At 39.4% G+C, this 18,834-nt stretch overlaps 2 protein-coding genes across 8 annotated transcripts in view; one reads left to right on the forward strand and one right to left on the reverse strand.

Annotated features, from left to right (window-relative positions):
* The first annotated feature begins 1,132 nt into the window (after positions 1-1,132).
* flot1b (flotillin 1b) lies at positions 1,133-10,136 on the forward strand. 6 transcript variants are annotated; one of them, XR_013771310.1, is made up of 15 exons: positions 1,133-1,246; positions 1,598-1,648; positions 2,045-2,120; positions 2,358-2,448; positions 2,970-3,113; positions 3,912-4,031; positions 5,368-5,463; positions 5,597-5,749; positions 5,900-6,081; positions 6,179-6,224; positions 6,332-6,469; positions 6,689-6,853; positions 6,935-6,983; positions 7,110-7,232; positions 8,693-10,136. XR_013771310.1 is itself a non-coding variant. In XM_079240320.1 (14 exons), the coding sequence occupies exons 2-13, from the start codon at positions 1,606-1,608 to the stop codon at positions 6,962-6,964; spliced, it is 1,284 nt and encodes a 427-aa protein (XP_079096446.1). In that variant the 5' UTR covers positions 1,133-1,246; positions 1,598-1,605; the 3' UTR covers positions 6,965-6,983; positions 7,110-10,136. The 6 variants fall into 6 exon arrangements, 3 of the variants coding, with proteins under 3 accessions (XP_079096446.1, XP_079096447.1, XP_079096445.1); XR_013771311.1 differs by having other exon boundaries at positions 7,159-7,232; XR_013771309.1 differs by having other exon boundaries at positions 6,935-7,232.
* Positions 10,137-10,289: 153 nt separating this feature from the next.
* Positions 10,290-18,834, reverse strand: part of ddr1 (discoidin domain receptor tyrosine kinase 1) — a 53,118-nt gene continuing 44,573 nt past the window's right edge. For both annotated transcript variants that reach the window (XM_079240443.1, XM_079240442.1), the window contains 6 exons: positions 17,167-17,468; positions 16,957-17,084; positions 14,122-14,319; positions 13,766-14,033; positions 13,372-13,521; positions 10,290-12,221 (listed from right to left, as the gene is read on the reverse strand). In XM_079240443.1, coding sequence (XP_079096569.1) covers positions 12,081-12,221; positions 13,372-13,521; positions 13,766-14,033; positions 14,122-14,319; positions 16,957-17,084; positions 17,167-17,468 — 1,187 coding nt within the window. In that variant the 3' untranslated portion in view covers positions 10,290-12,080. The remainder of the gene's footprint in view (positions 12,222-13,371; positions 13,522-13,765; positions 14,034-14,121; positions 14,320-16,956; positions 17,085-17,166; positions 17,469-18,834) is intronic.

The raw sequence follows: 18,834 nt of genomic DNA on the forward strand, positions 1-18,834 counted from the left end.
TATATATATATATATATATATATATATATATTTTTTTTTTAAGAAAAAAAGGAAAACCTTAAAATGAATCTTCAATAACAGAAAATTATCTAATTAAAAAAACGTAAAAATGATTAAATACATATAATTGTTCAATGAAATGATATAAAGAAAGATTATCTGCAGCTATTTAAACATGCTATGAGGAACAAGGGAGTTATTTAGTCTGTTATTCCTTTTGGTTCTGTAGCTCTGGACAGAGGGAAGCATGATGTGATGTAGCCCTATTAAACTCTTATTGTGCCCATATATTCAGTTTGACTTTAATATGTAGCGTATAAATTCACATGGGTCACAATTTGGAATAAATTAAAAGGTCAGTCATCTATTTGTTGCTGTCTTTTTTTCATTTACAAAGCTGACATACACATTGCTGTTGTCATCCAAGATGAATAATTTAAACCTAAACCTGAAAGTTGCCAATCCATTGGTTTCATTTGTGTTCCTCCTCTCTTTTCTGTCTTTGTCCTTATTTCAAAACCATAAAGTCAATACACAAATAAAGAGGAAAAAATGTTATGTAAGTGAATGGGCCAGGCATGGGGAACGTGGTACATTTAGCAAGGTCAGCTGTCAGACAGCCAATACCTTAGGCCATGTAGAACAAAGTCAAGAGAAAGCAACATTTTTCTAACCAGCAAGCATAAGCTTTCTTCAAGAGAAGCCACTGACTGCATAGCAAGTTATAATTTATACGTTTTATCTACAATTACAGGTACATCTTTTATTTATTTACTTATCGCAGTGTTTCTCAGTTCCTGTCCAGGACCCCCTGCCCTGCAAGTTTTATAGGCAACCCTAATTCAACAGACCTGAATGAAATAAAGGACTTATTAACAAGCTTCAAAGAACTTGATAAGGAAGTTTAATATTCGGACTCAGGAGCTTTGGAGGAGGAACGTGTCTAAAACATGCAGGGCAGGGGGGCCTGAGGACTAGATTTGAGAAACACTGACTTATCGAAACCGAAGTTATATTTGAAGATAGTCTTTCCCGCTGTTGTCGGCTTGGAGGCTGGACGGAACAGGAGAATGACTGCAGTTCCTGTACTCACCACTAGATGACAACAAACTGCGGTGCTCGATGCTCGCCGGAATGGGCGTGGTCAGAGATCACTTCCCTCTGCGAACGGACATTTTTGCGATTCCAACTGACGACAACGACCTGAACGTAGCAACAAGAAGCTCATCTCAATTAATTTGAAAAGGTTTGTAACTTTGTATTGATCGTAGATTGACATAAGCTAAAAAAAAAATTTGGTTCAGTGTGTCATTTGCCAGTTGTAGTATGTATAGTCTTGAGTAATGCCTCCCCCACCGCCCCTCACGCAGGCGTGGTGAAGTCCTCCGATGCTTTGCATTCAACTATTAGCTTATATTTTATGTTAAGCTAGCTTTCTTTGCGTAAAGTTGTTTTAGTTTGCGTTTGATAGTTTTATACACCGTTATTATCAGAGAATAGACGTGTTTTGTTTCGTAAAAGCTTCAGTAGGGGTTGTTTAGAGAGGGAGGAGCCGTGACGCTCAAAGCATTTCTTCTTTTTGTTTTTATTGTCTCAGGAGTCAAGATGTTTTACACGTGTGGACCCAATGAAGCCATGGTGGTGTCTGGTAATGGATACATGATTATTTATAGCTGTAGTGTTGTGCATTTATAAAAACAGAATATTCCCATGAGCAATGAAAGCCCCCAGCCAACAACACTTATAAAGTCATGACAGTCATCTTTGACAAGATTTTATGTACGTAGTTTGGTTGATGGGCAATACTGCATCATATGAGTGATTTGATTATGTCATGTGATAAGATGATTGCGCAACTGCTTGTTTGGAGTAAGCAAATAATTTTCTGTATGTCATCCTAAATCAACTGTATTGCTCACTTTGTCATGATTTACATAGTACATAGTTACATACATAGTTAAAATGTGTTCACAACCTATTTATTTTATTAGAAATTAGCATGTTGCTAAATGTGAATGTGATCTTTATGAGTTTTTCTGCTTAGGCTGCGGCCGTTCTCCACCTCTAATGATTGCTGGAGGAAGGGTGTTTGTCTTCCCATGTATTCAGCAGCTTCAAAGGTAATTCCACCCACTGTCTCCATTTCTGTTTTCTATTGTTCATAACAACAAAATATATATCTAGTTTTTGGTATAAAATATTAAAATTTCCATGACGAAGGGGACATCTGTTATAAGGACTAACAAGTTGATGCGTGCTGTTAATGGCCACTGCAGATCATTAGCAGTGTGTCCATCTCTGGTTCTGCAATGCCATTTTAACTTTCTCATTTAAGCATCCTCTTCTTTTATTCTCAGAATAACGTTGAATACCATGACTCTAAATGTCAAGAGTGACAAAGTCTACACCCGCCATGGTGTTCCTATCTCTGTGACTGGCATTGCACAGGTATGCACACACAACTGTTTGTCTTAAATAGCTTTTAGGTTTTTAAAGTTTTCATAAAGAAATCAGTACACATTTCAAAATAAAATTAGTATTGATTAATATATCTGGTTTGGACCCCAAAAGGCAGGAAAAGTAATTTGCCACCATTTAAAATGAACATTCATAATTAAGTTGTCTGTTGTGTATAAAGGCTGATGGTTCGGTTTGTATGACATTAATAGGATGTAGAAATTTGATCATCATTAAGGCTTTGATTGTAAAGCCAAACTGCAGAAACAAAATAGCATTAACATGTGACATTTGAGAAATATCTTTGGTTGAATGGACAGGGTTATGGATTGTATATCGTTGTAATAAGTAGCTTATTGCTTTTTAATGGTAGTTACATGTTTTTGACAAATGCAAAGCAGAACGATCAAGAATGTCTGACTGTGACTTGTTTGGATTTACTCACTGCCTTTGAAATAGTTGTACATAAAAATGAAAGATGAAGCCATAAATAGCAAATTTTCCCTTCCCAGGTGAAGATCCAGGGCCAGAACAAGGAGATGTTGGCCACTGCTTGTCAGATGTTCATGGGCAAGTCTGAGGCTGAAATTGCTCAGATTGCACTGGAGACACTGGAGGGGCATCAGAGAGCTATCATTGCCCACTTGACTGTGGAGGTGGGTGTTTTAAGTCCACAAATGTATTTGCTTGAACTTTTTTAGTCAAGTCTGTTCAGTGGAAGTCTGTGGTTATATGTGATAGAATTTGTTAAAAGAATAGGCCTCTTTCACCAACCATTCTCACAGAAAACATATTTCTAAGTGCTACTTACAAACTTTTTACAAAGATTGTGGCATTTATGAATTTTTAAGTGTTATGAATTTATTCTTAGCTGAGAGCACATCATAAAAACATTCAGAGGGGTGCTTCTATATGAATTTGAGTGCAGACATTTGTAATGCACTTAAAAAAAATATATATATATATAATTACAGTAATGATTTTGACAGTTTTTTTAAAAAATATCTGTTGAAGGAATTTATAGAGTTTTTTTTCCTTATTTTAAAATAGCAAGACAACATATTTCCCAACATTACAAATGTCCTCTGGGAAAGAATAAAGTATTTGTCTGTCACGAGAAGAGATTCGTTTGCATTCTGTTTGTTATTTTTCCTCCTCAGTCTCACCACTGTCTGTGTCTGTAAGTCTTGACCTTTTATTGGTATTTTGGAGCATTCACCTCTGCAAAGTAGGGCCATTTGATCCTCTCTTAACTTAGTAGAGGTTGGCGTTCACTAATCTAAAAAAGAAAGATCTGAACATTTCTGAGGTCTACAAACATATTTGTGAATCTGGCAGAGGGTTTCTGTAAAATACTTCCAAATACAATTTAAGAACAAATTTAAGAAGATTCGTAAGAAGATATTGGTGAATGAGGCCTGATTATCTGAATGTTTATCTTGATCTGTGTTCAGGAGATCTACCAGGATCGTCAGAAGTTCTCTGAGCAGGTCTTTAAAGTGGCTTCCTCTGACCTGGTCAACATGGGGATCGGTGTTGTCAGCTATACGCTTAAAGATGTTCACGATGATCAGGTGTGTTTCTGTTGCTATTCATGTTCTAACGAGACCTAAACATTGGAGTTAAAGCTGGGGTAGGTTATCTTGCTCAGACATTTTTTTTTTTTACTCTGGGTGAAGTGGTTCCTCTTCCTAATAGCAGTCTGTACATTTTGTAATCATGAACAATAAGAAATATAGTTAGACCCCTCAGTTTACTGTAAAATCTCTGACCAATCAAAACTTTTGGACCAAATTGAAGTTGCTTATTTCTTATATTTTGTAAGCTCTTTCTCCCGGCTCTCCTCCTCTTCCTCTTGCATTTCACACCCTGCATATACATAGCGTATTAGGATGAAAATACAAAGTAGTGAAGAAGAAATTCTGAAAGCAAACATGGCTGAGAAAATGCAGGAAGGATTTCCTGACCCAGCTCGGTTTGTTTGCCGCCTCCTGCTAAACAGCCGAGAAAGAGAAAATCGTTGGTGGAAAAAGCTGCGAACTATAAGAGTACTCGGATAGTGCAAACCTCCGCCACGGCTTTTAAAAACTTCCTGGATGCAAATGGTGATCTGGATCACCACCAAAATTAAACTTGTTCTTCCTTTTCACGTTTCCAACAACTCGTAAAAATTTAATTAAAATCCGTCCTGTCCATAACCTTTTGATTTATCTTGAACACAAACAGATAAACGCCGATAAAAACATAACCTCCTTGGCGGAGGTAAGAAAAAAGCCTTGGATCTTGCAAAGAGCAAAAGCAGTGGGGGAGGAGCCAAGACTGGGTGTCACTTTCACATCTTGCCAGCTCCCCAACATTACCTACCCCAGCTTTAAATCACCAGAGAGGAACAAACCTCTCCTCTCTTTTCCTTTTTGTGGGGGATGGTTTCCTTTCTCACCACAATGTTCTTAAGTGATTTATATTGATTTTCTATGTCTCAGCCAACCCCCCACCTTTCTTTTTGAAGAGATAAATTAGGCAAAAGTGCTTCAGTGGTACCAAACCATCCATCGCTTTGCTTTTTTAATGTATTACTTGCTTTTCTCTACTAAAACTAGACTTAGTAACCTGAAGATTCCACCTAGGATGGTTTTATTATATTTTATCAGTGACACATTTCGGTCTATCCTTCACACATCTTCATATTACAAAAGGGGGATTTTTGCATTTCGAGTTGTACAAATCTCATTCACATAACTGGATATACATTACATTAACTGGTGTTTCTCCTTGACTTTCTGCTTAGCAACTGTTGCTGCTGGAGCGTATGTTGCCACATCTGGTGAATTTCACAAGTCAGTGTTGTCACATCTTTTTTTTTTTTTTTTTTTTTTTTTTTTTTTTCCTGTCTCTCCGTGTTTTCTGCAGGATTACCTTCACTCGCTGGGCAAAGCTCGAACTGCCCAGGTGCAGAAAGATGCCAGGATTGGTGAGGCTCAATACAAACGGGATGCTGTTATAAGGGTAAACAAATGCAAACAATGAGGAAATATATGCATTTTTAAAACAAATAAAATCCTTTTTTTTTTTTTTTTTTTTTTTTTTTTTAAAATAATTAGCTAATTTTTTTTGTTACGATCTTGCTGTTTATGTACAGGAAGCCCATGCAATGCAAGAGAAGGTGTCTGCTCAATACAAGAATGAGATTGAAATGGCAAAAGCCCAGAGAGACTATGAGCTGAAGAAAGCAGCGTATGACACCGAGGTCAACAGCAAGAAGGCCGAGTCAGAAATGGCTTACCAGCTTCAGGTACGATGAGTACAGGCCTGAGCAAGCCTGAGCTACAAGGCTTGTAGCTCAAACTTCCAGGTGAAGTTTGAGCTACCAAACTTCACCTGGACGTTTGGTCGCTCATATTGGATTCACCTTCATTAACTGGATTTAAATTTCTCACATCAGGTGGCCAAGACCAAGCAGCGCATTGAGGAGGAGAAGATGCAGGTTCAAGTGGTGGAGCGTACGCAGCAGATCGCTCTGCAGGACCAGGAGATCATCCGCAAAGAGAGAGAGCTGGAGGCCAAAGTTAAGAAGCCCGCAGATGCTGAGAAATACCGTCTGGAGAAGCTGGCCGAGGCTCAGCGGTGAGGAGCACAGCTCAGTATTGCTTCAACTGTACTTGTGATAGGTGATACATTTTTTTGTGTGGATACTTCATTTCTCTTCCTCTTCTTCCCCCAGCCTGAAGCTCATCATGGAGGCTGAGGCAGAGGCAGAATCCATCAGAGTGAGAATTGTCATGTTTCTTTACTTCTTTTATATTTTTCCTTACACAACTCTTGTTATCTACACTTTCATTGCAGTCTTAACTGGCCTGTTCAATTGTTCTCAAAGATTAAGGGGGTGGCAGAGGCTTTTGCTCTGGAAGCCAAGGGCCGCGCAGAGGCCGAGCAGATGGCAAAAAAAGCTGAAGCCTTTAAGCAGTACAAGGATGGAGCCATGGTGGATATGCTGCTGGAGAAACTGCCACTGGTCAGTTTGTCTCTCCTGCATGAAATTATAAATAAGATCATTAACATGAACAATAATGTTTACTAAATTAGTTTTAAATTCTAATCCACACCCTTTCACATAAGTCTTCTTTGGTTTAAGAGAAATTGAATTATACTTTGGGGGGGAAAAGCACAACTAGTCCTTTTTTTTGTATTTTTAAACCTTCAAAATCTTCATCATCATTTTATTCTTCTGCAGATGGCAGAAGAAATCAGCAAGCCGCTGTCCGAGGCCCAGAAGGTCACCATGGTGTCCAGCGGAGGCTCAGAGGTGGGAGCAGCCAAGCTTGCTGCAGAGGTGCTTGACATCATGACCCGGGTGCCCATGGCTGTGGAGCAACTTACTGGAGTCAACATCTCACAGGTACACGAGTACGAGAGTTAGATGCACATAAAGTATCAGACTGAACAAACTGCTGATGTTGAACATCGTATATTTCTACAGGTTGCTGGAAAAACTGCCCGAGTTCATTAAGCAAAGTCAGAAGAATCAAGTAAGAAGAACAGTAACATGTCTAGACAGAGTTCTACCCATCCTTTTGTGACTGTTACCACTGTGTTGACTCAGCACTGCCATGGTCACGTTTCACTGTGTTTGTCATTGCATGTCTTTCACTTAGGCTCCTCCTCCATCTATAAAGGTTCAGTTTTCTTTCCTCCATCATGTAGTCGGCGTGGCTCTGATCTGTGCTGTTGTGCTCTTTGCTGTTGCTGCAACGAGAACAGCTACAAGAAAACAACATGTATGTTTATATACATTTTGTCTGTATGACACAAAAGCTCATTTAGACTAAATGTATCTCAAGTTGAAGTATGAACGCCTCTCTTTGTTTTGTACCTGATAATCAGTATGCAAAGGTTCACGTAACAAAATGTGCAAATGGACGAAGTCACCAAACTTTCATTTTCTTCGGTTTTTAAATCGAAAAATGTGTGGATATTTATATATATATTCAGATATTTTCTGTGCCTTCAATGAATTCAATGATGCAAAAAGTCCGGTAGCTCCACTCGAGTTTGCTGCTACACTCATAAAACACTATCACTAAAAACATATCTGACATAACCTTTTAATGTGTCAGTGTAAAAGATTTAGATGTCTAAGTCATGGAGTTCCTCAAGGTTCTGTACTTGGACCAATACTCTTCACGCTATATATGCTCCCTTTAGGCAAAATTATTAGACAGCATGGAATAAACTTTCATTGTTATGCAGATACTCAACTATACTTATCCTTTAAACCAGATGAAACAAATCAGCCCAATAGGCTACAAAATTGTCTCATAGACATAAAGACTTGGATGTCTAGAAATTTTCTCCTCTTAAACTCAGATAAGACTGAAGTAATTCTCGTTGGCTCTGAAAAACTCAGAGCTAAATTTTCCGGTTTTGTAATGAACCTGGATGGCATTACTTTAGCTTCCAGTGCTACAGTGAGAAACCTTGGAGTAATATTTGACCCTGACCTGTCCTTTGGCCCACATATTAAGCAGGTTACTAAAACAGCCGTCTTTCATTTACGTAATATAGCCAAAATTAGGGACATTCTGTCTCAGAGTGATGCAGAAAAACTGGTTCACGCTTTTGTTACTTCGAGACTAGATTACTGTAACTCTCTTACTGGGCTGTCCTAAATATGCCCTGAAAAGCCTTCAGCTGATCCAGAATTCTGCAGCCAGAGTCCTGACCAGAACCAGCATGAGAGATCATATTTCTCCAGTTTTAGCCTCTCTTCATTGGCTGCCTGTTGAATCTAGAATAGAATTTAAAATCCTTCTCCTTACATATAAAGCCCTCCACAGCCAGGCACCACTATATATCAAAGACCTCATTGTTCCTTATATACCAAGTAGAGTACTTCGTTCGCAGACTGCAGGCTTACTTGTGGTTCCTAGAGTCTCAAAGAGCCGAGCAGGAGGCAGAGCCTTTGGTTATCAGGCCCCTCTCTTATGGAATAAGCTCCCAGTTAGTGTTAGGGGAGCAGACACCCTCCCCACCTTTAAGACTAGGCTGAAGACTTATCTTTTTGATAAGTCCTATAGCTAGGGATGGTTAGCATTTCTTAGTTATGCTGCTATAGGTTTAGACTGCTGAGGGACATTTCCTGATACACTGAGCTTCTTTCTTTTTCTCTTTATCTCTTTCTTTTACCCCCCCCATAACAGTGTTGCATCATTAACATGTATGTCTCCTGTCTCAGCAGGTCTCCCTGGCCGGGAGTAGCAGTTCCTGTTGTCTGTTGTCTTTCTGTCCTCTTCCCCCCACACAGCAGAGGCAGATGGCTGCCTGTCCTCAGCCGGGTTCTGCCGGAGGTTTCCTTCCTGTTAAAAGGGAGTTTTTTCCTTCCCACTGTTGCCAGTGTGCTTGCTCAGGATGGGAGATTGAGTTGGACTCAACTCAATCTGTTGGTTTCCTTATATAGGCTGTTATGAATTGGCCTTCATTATGTTTTCCCCTCTGTGTGTAAAGCGTCTTGAGATGGCATTGCCGTGATTTGACGCTATATAAATAAAGTTGAATTGAATTGAATTGAATAGATGATATCACTTTCAAAAGCAATTAAAATATCCATAATCGTGTTTTAAACAGTGAAGAATTAGATGGGAATTACATCCTTAAGAATTCTCACTTTGATGGTGATGGTTTCTAAAGTGTAAACTTCACGTTTTCAGTCTGAGGAGGTCTTAAACTTGATCTTTCCATAGACACTAAACATTAAAATTAGGTCTACAAGTTAACTAATGTATCACTTAACTTTTTTTTTTTCTAATCACACAATCATATTGATTTGTTTGTAGATATGTAGTTACTATTATCCTCATATTTCATTTGCTTCTCTTTTCTATCCGCTTCCTTTGACCACTGGTCTGTTATAAAGAGACCAAAGGGAGATTTGTAGAAGTATCTAGATTTATGCCCCCAAACTCATCAGTGTGTGCTTCAAGTGGAAAGATGTTCTTTGCCTCAGAATGATGGAGAGGAAGTGGTTGATGGGAACACGTTATGGGGTTTTCCTGCTTTAAAGGTAATGAGAGTGTGTGGTGGAAAAAGAATGTTGCCATTTCTTGCTGCAGAGTCTTTGTTGCTTTCATAATCTCCCTGTTTTACATGGCATTAGTAAAGAAGCGCCATCCGTAAATAACTATCTGTACTGCCGCTTGTACCATATCTGCTTACTGCTTTTAGTCTAACAAGTCATAAGATGAGTTCCTTGTGTAGCTTTAGGATGTGTAACAACAACAAAGTACTTCTCATGTGAAGGTTTGTTTTTGTTTGTTTCGTTTTTTCAGGCTGTTGGAATATTTCAGTCTGTAAAGCCTTATGCATCGTTTTTATTTTTTTGTTTTGTTTTAAATTACCGCCAAGTGCCTGGTCAGACTCAATCAAGCAGATTTCTGCATTTTTTTAAGACTTCTGTCAGGGATTATTTCCACATGTTCAGCTACTCTCAAGCCATTCTCCATCACGATTGATGACTTTAGATGAACGCCAAATTAGTCTTGATTCCATATTAATGTTATTATGGGAGATATTATTCAACCATGTGTTGCATGACTACCCTTAGTTGAGATGAAAGAAGCTTTGTAGAATGAAATTGCTCAAGTAAAATACTGATTATCTAGTAAACTGACAATAAAATGTTTTACTCTACCAAACTGATCTGGTGACTGTTTTTTCTTCTGTCAGCCTACTTTTGTTTACTTTTGTATGAAATAAGTGTGATGCACGCTTGGATTATTTGAAAAGGTTAACTTTATTAAAACATCTACAAAAAGACAACACAATAAGCAACAATGGCGTCAAGGTAGCAAGCGCTCTACAGACACAAAAGACCCAAAATGTAACAGGAGTTCTCTATATATTAGAAAAGGAAACTAATTCTGTCCTTTAAAATATGTACAAACTGTAACGTTCAGATTCAGACAAAGGGATGAAATCGGACGTCGAGTTAAGTCTAAATACATACAGTATTTGTATAAAAATGGGTTTAATTGAACTACAGTGTATCAAATGAGTCGAATGGCACAACCACATACAATCATTAAACGAGTTACTTTGTGATCTTAGAACGGTTTTACAGTGCTATACAGTCAGTAAGGTAGAAAGATTTGGTTCTACCGCAGTCAGCTTGATGTACAAACGGGTAAATACAGAAATTCATGTCATGACACTGCGCTTGGGAATCTCAGAATTCCCTGTTTCCACCATCTTTAAATGCTTATGCAGTGATCCATTTGGGTGATCGGTTAGTGGTTGAGTGTAACTCAACACACTGAAAGTTGCTGACTTGTCAAACAAATGATTTTGGAATGCCATCCCATTTTATTAAAGCAATATTTTACATCTAATGGTTTGGCAATGCTGTGTTGAAGACGGTTTTCAGATCATGCCCTGCATCTGAAACACAAAAATTCCTAAGCACATATCTGAAAATCGTTGCAATTGAAAAGAATTAAGAGTCCACCTTAACTGGAATCATCATTCAGGTCCATCATAGGGAAGTTTGATCACGGCCGGGATATGCATGTAAGGTTTAAAGTGCAGCTGGTGGTGGAATTTTACATCTATCCATTGTGGCCAAGTCACAACTAGATAAGGGGGAAAAATAAAAAAAAGAGAATTGCCAAAACAGCCACCCAGGTCCCAGTAAAGACATCTTATCCACTGCTCTGGCTGTACTGTGTCCCAGTAACTGTGTCTGTGAAAACTTTCAAGTCTGTCGGTAACATCTCGGACACCGTGGACGCTCCTCTTTTGTGGTCTTGTCCCCAAGTTTGACAAGTTCATTTTGGTACATTGTTTGCAGCTCTTTATCTCAAACTTCTTAAACTTCTGCTTCTTAAATTTTTTAAAGAAGATGGGGGCGGGGGGGGGGGGGGGTCACTGATGATCTAATCGCATTGTAAAAAAAAAAAGGGACTGCTGTTGTCTGGTCCACATCAGTTCACAGTTGTCCACATAAACTGCGGATGTAAGTCACTATGTAAGGATATGGGGTTCAGATGAAATGAATGTGGCGAGAAGTGGGGGTTGTAGGTGGGGGTGTCTTATAGAGTTGCCGTTTATAATGTAGACCAAAACTACTGAGACAGTCCCTGTGTGCCATATCATCTCTGGACAACAGTTCTGTTCAAAGTTCACAGTCAATATTCACCTGTTAAAAGATAATAAAACTTCATACCTGCCCTTTTCTAAGTAATCACGGCCAGTACACAAGAGTATTTCTGTGATTGAGCTTTCTATATCGTTACCTCTACAGCACTGAATCTCTCCTTGATTGTAAAACGTCAGAAGTAAGAAAGTTCCTATGCATACGGCACCCTCCACCAACCTTCACCTCAAGGAAATAGTTCACCGATACCTACCAAAAGCTGGGGTTTAAGTTTTGACTGTGGGGTCTGAAGTGGAAAAAAAAAACCGAACCAGCGGTGTGTCAGCCCCATCCTCCCCCTAAAGTACAAAATTAAAAAAAAGGCAAGCAACTTACTCTCCCCCTGTGAGTTAACCCTCCACCACACCTTCCCACTGCCGCACAAACGTATGAGCACACAAGTTATCTTTCCTCTTGTTGTTTGTCTTCCTTTCTCTCTTCACACCATGTTCATAGCATCCTCTGTAAGAAAGGAGTGGATAAAGGCAAATGATGGGCGGAGCTTGCAGTCTCTGTTCCAGCAGCTCAACATGAGCTCGTAGAGACCCTGAGGACACACAGCCGGTCTGCTCAGATACACCTGACAAAAAACAGACACAGTTTATTTGGAGGTGGAGATTAGTTTGTATTTTGTGTTTTTACACATTCTGAATTATAACACTGTCTCTCACTCTTGAGCTGGAGTTTCTAATAAGAAATACACATAAACACACTGACCGAAATTCTGGCATTTGTCCAAAACAAACACTAAAAGTCAGACTGAAACTATTGAATTGTTCTGGTACTGTCTCCTCGGTGCTGAGTGATACACTCTTGAATTTCATATCATCACACTCCCTTTGCTTCCATTTATATTCCTGCCAAGCTCAGCTACACTATATAAAGTAATTATGACCATGTTGTAAGCAGAAAATAAAATTTACATCTGCAAAGTCTGTTGCTGGGATACGCTCCAGCTTTTCTGCAACCCTGAACTGGACTGAGTGGTTTGGAAAATGAATGAATGAACAAATGCAAAGTCTGACAACTTTAATTTCAACTTAAACTTGGAAAAAGACTTAAAAGAACAAATTTGAGACACAGCTTGCAGAAAACTATGCAAAAGGCTTCATTAGAAATCTCCATACTAAGTACAGTAAATTTTGTTGCACAACTCAGGATTATTTCCAACTTTTTCTGATAACTGTGGAAGGATAGAAACAAAGACTAATATACATAATGTGTTATGGTACAGTTGTTCTGCTTTTTCAATTGCCAAGAATAAGTAAAGCTTATGTGAAGTCAGTAATGTAGGTCAGGTGGGTGGGCAGGAAATTGTTAGGTAAACTGAGACGTTACAGAGTCTAGTTTTACTGTAATTCTCTAAACGGCAGTGTCTTAAACACCAGCCACTAGAGAGCCTCTGAACCATGAGATGGTACTGTGGATCAAACTGTGCTTTAATAGAAACCAGTATGCTGTGAAATCAAACAAAAGAACAAGTGAAGGGTTAAATAAAACTCTGATAAAAGTGTGTTTACATTTGAATAAACTGACAGCTCAGCTAATCATTGACATAAAAAGCTAAATATTTCTACTCCAAATGCCTTTTTTAGTTTCTCGTAGATTTTTTGGCATTTAAAATGAGCTGAACAGATACTAAAGGGAGACATTATACATAATGACTTTTATGTCTACGATCAACACATCTGCAGAAGAGCTTAACTACTTTAACCACGAAAACCACTTACCTGTTTGCCCTGGTCTCTGAAGAACTCGCCAGCGTTGTCAATGACTTGTTCATCTGTGAGGTTAGAGTATGGCTGCTCCTGACAAACACTCAGCATCTCCCACAGAGTGACCCCGAATGCCCACACGTCACTTGCTGTGGTGAACTTACCCTGAGAATACACACCAACACACTGTTTCTCAGTTTCCATTAGCATCAAAATGATTTGCATCTTAAGCGAGAAGGCAGAGGGCAGATGAGGAATGACACATTTGAGCTTTCATTACATTTCAGTATATCATTAATGGTGTTTTTAATGTTTACATTTGCACAATTTTACTATCAGTGGAACGGAGAGCACTTATTGTGTTGAAAAAAAAATTGCATTCATCAGATCTGTATTTTTATCTCCTTACCATGAGGATACACTCCCAGGCCATCCAGCGTATTGGAAGCACCGCTCTGCCCTGGATCCGGTAGTAGTCTCCAGCATACAAGTTTCTGCTCATACCAAAGTCAGCTATCTTGATGTGGCGCTCACCACCTCGATCCTCGCCACTCTCACCCTTCTCGCCTCCTACCAGACAGTTACGGGTGGCCAGATCCCGATGCACAAAATTGAGGGAGGAGAGGAACTTCATTCCTGAGGCGATCTGGCTGGCCATGGAGATGAGAGCTGGGTAACTGAGAGACAAGATTACATTTACATAAAAATGCTACTATGACAGTATTTTTTGTATCTCATACATGTACAACTGAATGCAAGTGTCACCTGATGGTTGGAGTATTGTGGGAAGGTCCGGTTTTATCCAGCAAGACTCGGTGGGACAGATACTGGTTCAAGTCTCCACACTCCATGTACTCAGTGACCATGCAGAGGGGATCACTGCTCACACACACTCCCAGTAGACGGATGATGTTTGGGTCCTTCAAGCGAGATAAGATCTTCACCTCTTTCAGGAAGTCATTCCTAAAAGAAAGATAAAAACATGAGAAGGTGATGTGTTTATTCTGGATGTAAGGGAGACCAAGTAAAAAAAGAAGAATCTGGTTTATATCTCATGGTTATTGGTTGCACAACACAAAAACCCCTTTCACTTCCCTTTTATTTAACGGGACGAAAACCTTATCGAGACCAGAAATCTCTTTTTCAAGAGTCACTTGCCAACATGGCAGCACAATAAGTTTATAACATATCAAATAAAGAATAGAGATCAACTAGAGTTTAAAACACAACAAGTAAAATGAAGGCACAGCCAACATTACGTAATACTGCAAGGGTTAAAAACTGCAAAGAAGTTTAAAAACAGTCAAACTGTCCGAATAAGGTAGTTTTTTTTCTTGAGACCTTCGAATCAACTACAACTCCCCCAGAGAGATACATTTTAGTTAACTTTAAAGCATTTTGTAAGTCATTCCACGTGGAAGGAGAAGCATGTTTAAAAATTTTCTCCTCGATATCTGTTCTCACTCTAGAGACCACCGACTATAGACAAGAATAAGAGAGAAGGCCCAGTTAGGTCTGGTTTCTAGACATGTACGTAGTGGACCAGGAGTAATTATATGAAAAGCAGCCAAAGAAAAAACCTGAAGATGTAGAGGAACAGATGTTTATCAGTAGTGTATAAAGCGCAGGGTTGTGTGCAGTTTCCCCACACAGTTATGAAGCACAGAACACAACAATACACAGGATCCAAGGTCATTAAAACAATATCACCATAATGCAGCAGGTTGCTGATGTCAAATATTCTCCTGTTTTGAAAAATCAACAAAAAAAAAATCTTTTGGGATTAAAGTTAACAGTCCAGTGGCGTTGCACTTTTGCAACCTTGTTTTCATCCATGAAAGACCCGGATGTCAGAGTTCACAGCTGTTACCAGATGTTTGTGCCTTCCCTCCACGTAAAGAATCCATAAAAAGAAAAAAAAAACAAAACCTAATTCCAGGTGATGATCTGGATAGTCTCCGAAACGTAATAACTTCAATTCAATTTTGAAGATTTTCTGATAATGAAGTCAAAATCCATCCATGGCTTTTTGAGTTGCATTGCTAACAAAGAGCCAAACCAACATAACATCCACCTTGGTAGAGGTTAAAAACACACGATACACACATTATCCCACTGATGTACCCTTTATAAATTGGTCATCTTCCAATCAACTTTTTTCATCTCATCTTATTTGGCTCTTGTCTTATTTCCTGTTCTATGTTTTTATCTCTTCCTTTTCCTGTCTGCCTTTGGTCATTTCCTCCTATGTTTCGTTGCCGGGTCAGCCACGATGCACTTCAAAATGGTCTGTGTGTTTACATCAGTTTGCCAGCACGTGACATGGTGTGTAAAGTTAAACTTGGCCAAAACATCCCACGGCCTCCTGGGTGAAAAAAAGCATATAGTGCAGTTCCTCAGCCTTCACTGCTGGGCGGCGACAGCTCCAGAAATGGACATAATAGATTTGACTGTGGCAACAAATGAGTTCAGAACGCAGAGTTTTAAGGTCAGAAATGTTGCATAACATATCTTTCAAATGAAGAAGAAAATCAGACCTAGATTGCAGAGCAAACAAACAGACGGGTATGTTCAGGCATCCTGGATGTAGCGTGAAAATCCAGGGTCCAAAATGAAGTTGAGGGAAGAGTTTATTTACTTACTTAATTATCAAAACTTTAGGTTATTGCCCTATTCCTTCTGATGGTGATTTGCTCTCACCGAGCACACAAACACAGTTTTTCCCACATTGTAAACTCACAAAGGCTGATTTCACCTGTCCAGATATAAACACAGGAAGGCCAAAGTAAACAAGCAGCTGGAAAACATTAAAAAACAAAACTAGACATCCCTTTTCTGCAGGGGAAAGGAGTTAAAACAACTGGAAAATACAAGCATATTTTAAATCCATGCTCCGATTCATCATTTAATAAGATACATTGATCATCTTCAGACTAAACAGGTTTCAGCAGCTGAGTTAATCATCCAGAGCAAAGACAACTGATCACCTCTCAGCTACTGAAATCAAGAAAGAATAAATCAAGAAAGAATAGAAGAACACAGGGTGGGATACTCTACGTGGGGTTGTAATCTTCGAGAAGAAGCATGTCATCTTCAGATAGCTGGCTTGTCAGCATATTACACACACCACTAGTGCAATAAGTCCCATAATGCACTGCGCCGGCACATCAGTGACAGAAACTCTGCTTTCTTAAATGAGTTAAACAACTTATAGACAAAAAGGACATATGGCTTTTTTCCACAAATTCCTTTTCTGTTTCATTTAAAACCTACAAACAAACAACAAACTATGATAGTAAAATAACATCTCTAATAGTTATCTGAATGTTTTACAATAATACTATAAGACTGTACTGAATAAAGAGAAGCATACAGAGTGTTACTTGAGAAGCTGAATGTGTGGCATTTTGTTTTTCCAAGTTTTCCCTTCCAAATGACAAATAATCAACTCAGCTCGACCAAATCCTCAGATATTTTCTGATATTTCAGAAACAGCACCTTCAGCATGAGAGAAAGTGTGAAAGAGGAGATAAGCTGTAAAAACAGAAAGGAAAACTGTGAACCACGCTGAAGCCAAAGCTACCGTATGATGTTACAAACCTGGCATTCTTGGAGGCGTCTGGGCGCAGTATCTTCACAGCTACCAGAAGGGGGCGACCTTTCCTCACATTAAATGGGAACTCCAAACTGGGAAGGTCCTGAGGGTTCTCGATTTCACACAGATGCACCTTTTGTTGAAAACAGACAGCTATTGTTAAGAGGACAATCACCCTTCCACCCAAACAGGGGATGAGTCATGTCAGTTCTCACCTCCCCAAACTGTCCCTCTCCCAGCTTCTCCTTAAAGATGAGAGACTGGCGTGGCAGCTCCGGCAGCGGAGCGGCGTCGGCCCCAGGGCTTGAGGAGGCCAAGGCAGGCACTGCATAGGTGTTGTTACCACTAACACCTTGTAGACTCACAATGTCTGCCTCAGCATAGTGGGGAACGCTCGGAGGCTGAGGGGGAGACACGGGCGGGGACAGAGAAGGGTAAGGAGGGGAGCCTGGATAGGGAGGAGGTTCCTCCTGTGTTGGGGGGAAACCTTTCTCCATGTCCAGGTCGAAACCACAAGCTGGAGAGAGGAGGAAGAGGCAGGAAAGGGCGGATTAAATGAAGAGACAACAGAGAAGAAATGAGAAAACATTTTTCTGTTGCTGTAAACCAGAACACAAAGGAAACAATCAGCAAGACAACCCATTATACAGCGACAGTTTAGATCAAGGAGGAATTTCAAGACTTTTTAACTAAGTTGTAAAAATAAACTCAAAGCTTCACATAGAATACGGTGAAACCAATAATTAATACATAGAAAAAGATATTTTTCTACGTATCCCGCCATTCAAACACTCAAACAAAGCTTCCTGCTCTTGTAGAAGACCTGATGAACACACCTGTGAGGTGCAGCCGGCACTTTATCTACCTCATCTAGAGCTGAGATGAGCTAGAAGTTATGCAGTTAAACAGTCATCCAAAAGAAATTTTGATAGATGGCACAATGAGTCTGGATCCCCTTCATTTACACCATCCTGGATGACTACTCCTGTGTTTATGTGCCCTACTATAGTTAACGTGTTATCTGTAGTCTTAATGTGATAAGTGATGGTAGGAAATAGACGAGAATTGACAGAGTGTTCCGTAATTTCCTCTGAGGAAAATAAATTAATAATGATTTATGAGGATTTATTTATATGTTTGTACGTCTTTGCACTACTGCAGGACAAGACGAAGAATAAATCTTTTTTTTTTCCCACCACACATTTAATGGGTCGGGATTTTTTACATCAAACACAAGATGAGTCATGGGCTTTTTGGGATTGTGGGATTTGAATTAATAATAATACTGTGTATTAAACCGTTAAATTAACAGTCAACTTTAGTCAAGTTGTTCTAATCACTTTGGAGGATCCGAAGAAATAAAGAACCATTTTAGAATGAACTAAATTAAAAAAGGGGGCTCTATGATGTACTGGCAACCTTTCCAGGGTGTGCCCTGCCTCTGGCCTGAGGCCAGCTGGGATAGGCTCCAGCCTCCCCGGGATCCTGCATTAGAATGAGCAGGGCTAGCAATTGGATGAATGATAAATGAAAAATATGTGGCAGCTTTGCGAAGTTTGACTGTTCACACAACTGTCTTTACCATGTAGAGATGAGTGACAAATAAAAAGGAAAATCATCATGGCTGGTTTGTAAATGAGCCTCAACACCTACTCTGCAGGTAGCAGGAACTCTGCAGGAGGGATGTCCCTACTCTCAAAAAGATATTCCCACATTTGGTGTTTTGATGATGGAGACGGTGATAACTGTCTACATGGGTCAAATATCTCTTATTGCAATTATATCTCACATCTCTGACAGCAATGTCCACAGTGAAAGAGTGACATCACATTAATTAAATAATTCTCTGACCCACTGTTCCCTATGAATAAGACAGCGCACAC

Source organism: Telmatherina bonti, assembly GCF_933228915.1.
Source record: "Telmatherina bonti genome assembly, chromosome: 5".
Taxonomy (NCBI): domain Eukaryota; kingdom Metazoa; phylum Chordata; class Actinopteri; order Atheriniformes; family Telmatherinidae; genus Telmatherina; species Telmatherina bonti.

Excerpts from the sequence above, each read along its gene's own strand:
- flot1b (XM_079240319.1), top strand. The coding sequence starts at position 1,606 with ATGTTTTACACGTGTGGACCCAATGAAGCCATGGTGGTGTCTG. Across the intron at positions 1,649-2,044 it reads TGAAGCCATGGTGGTGTCTG|GCTGCGGCCGTTCTCCACCT; the intron begins GTAATGGATACA and ends TTTTCTGCTTAG. Across the intron at positions 4,032-5,367 it reads AAGATGTTCACGATGATCAG|GATTACCTTCACTCGCTGGG; the intron begins GTGTGTTTCTGT and ends TGTTTTCTGCAG.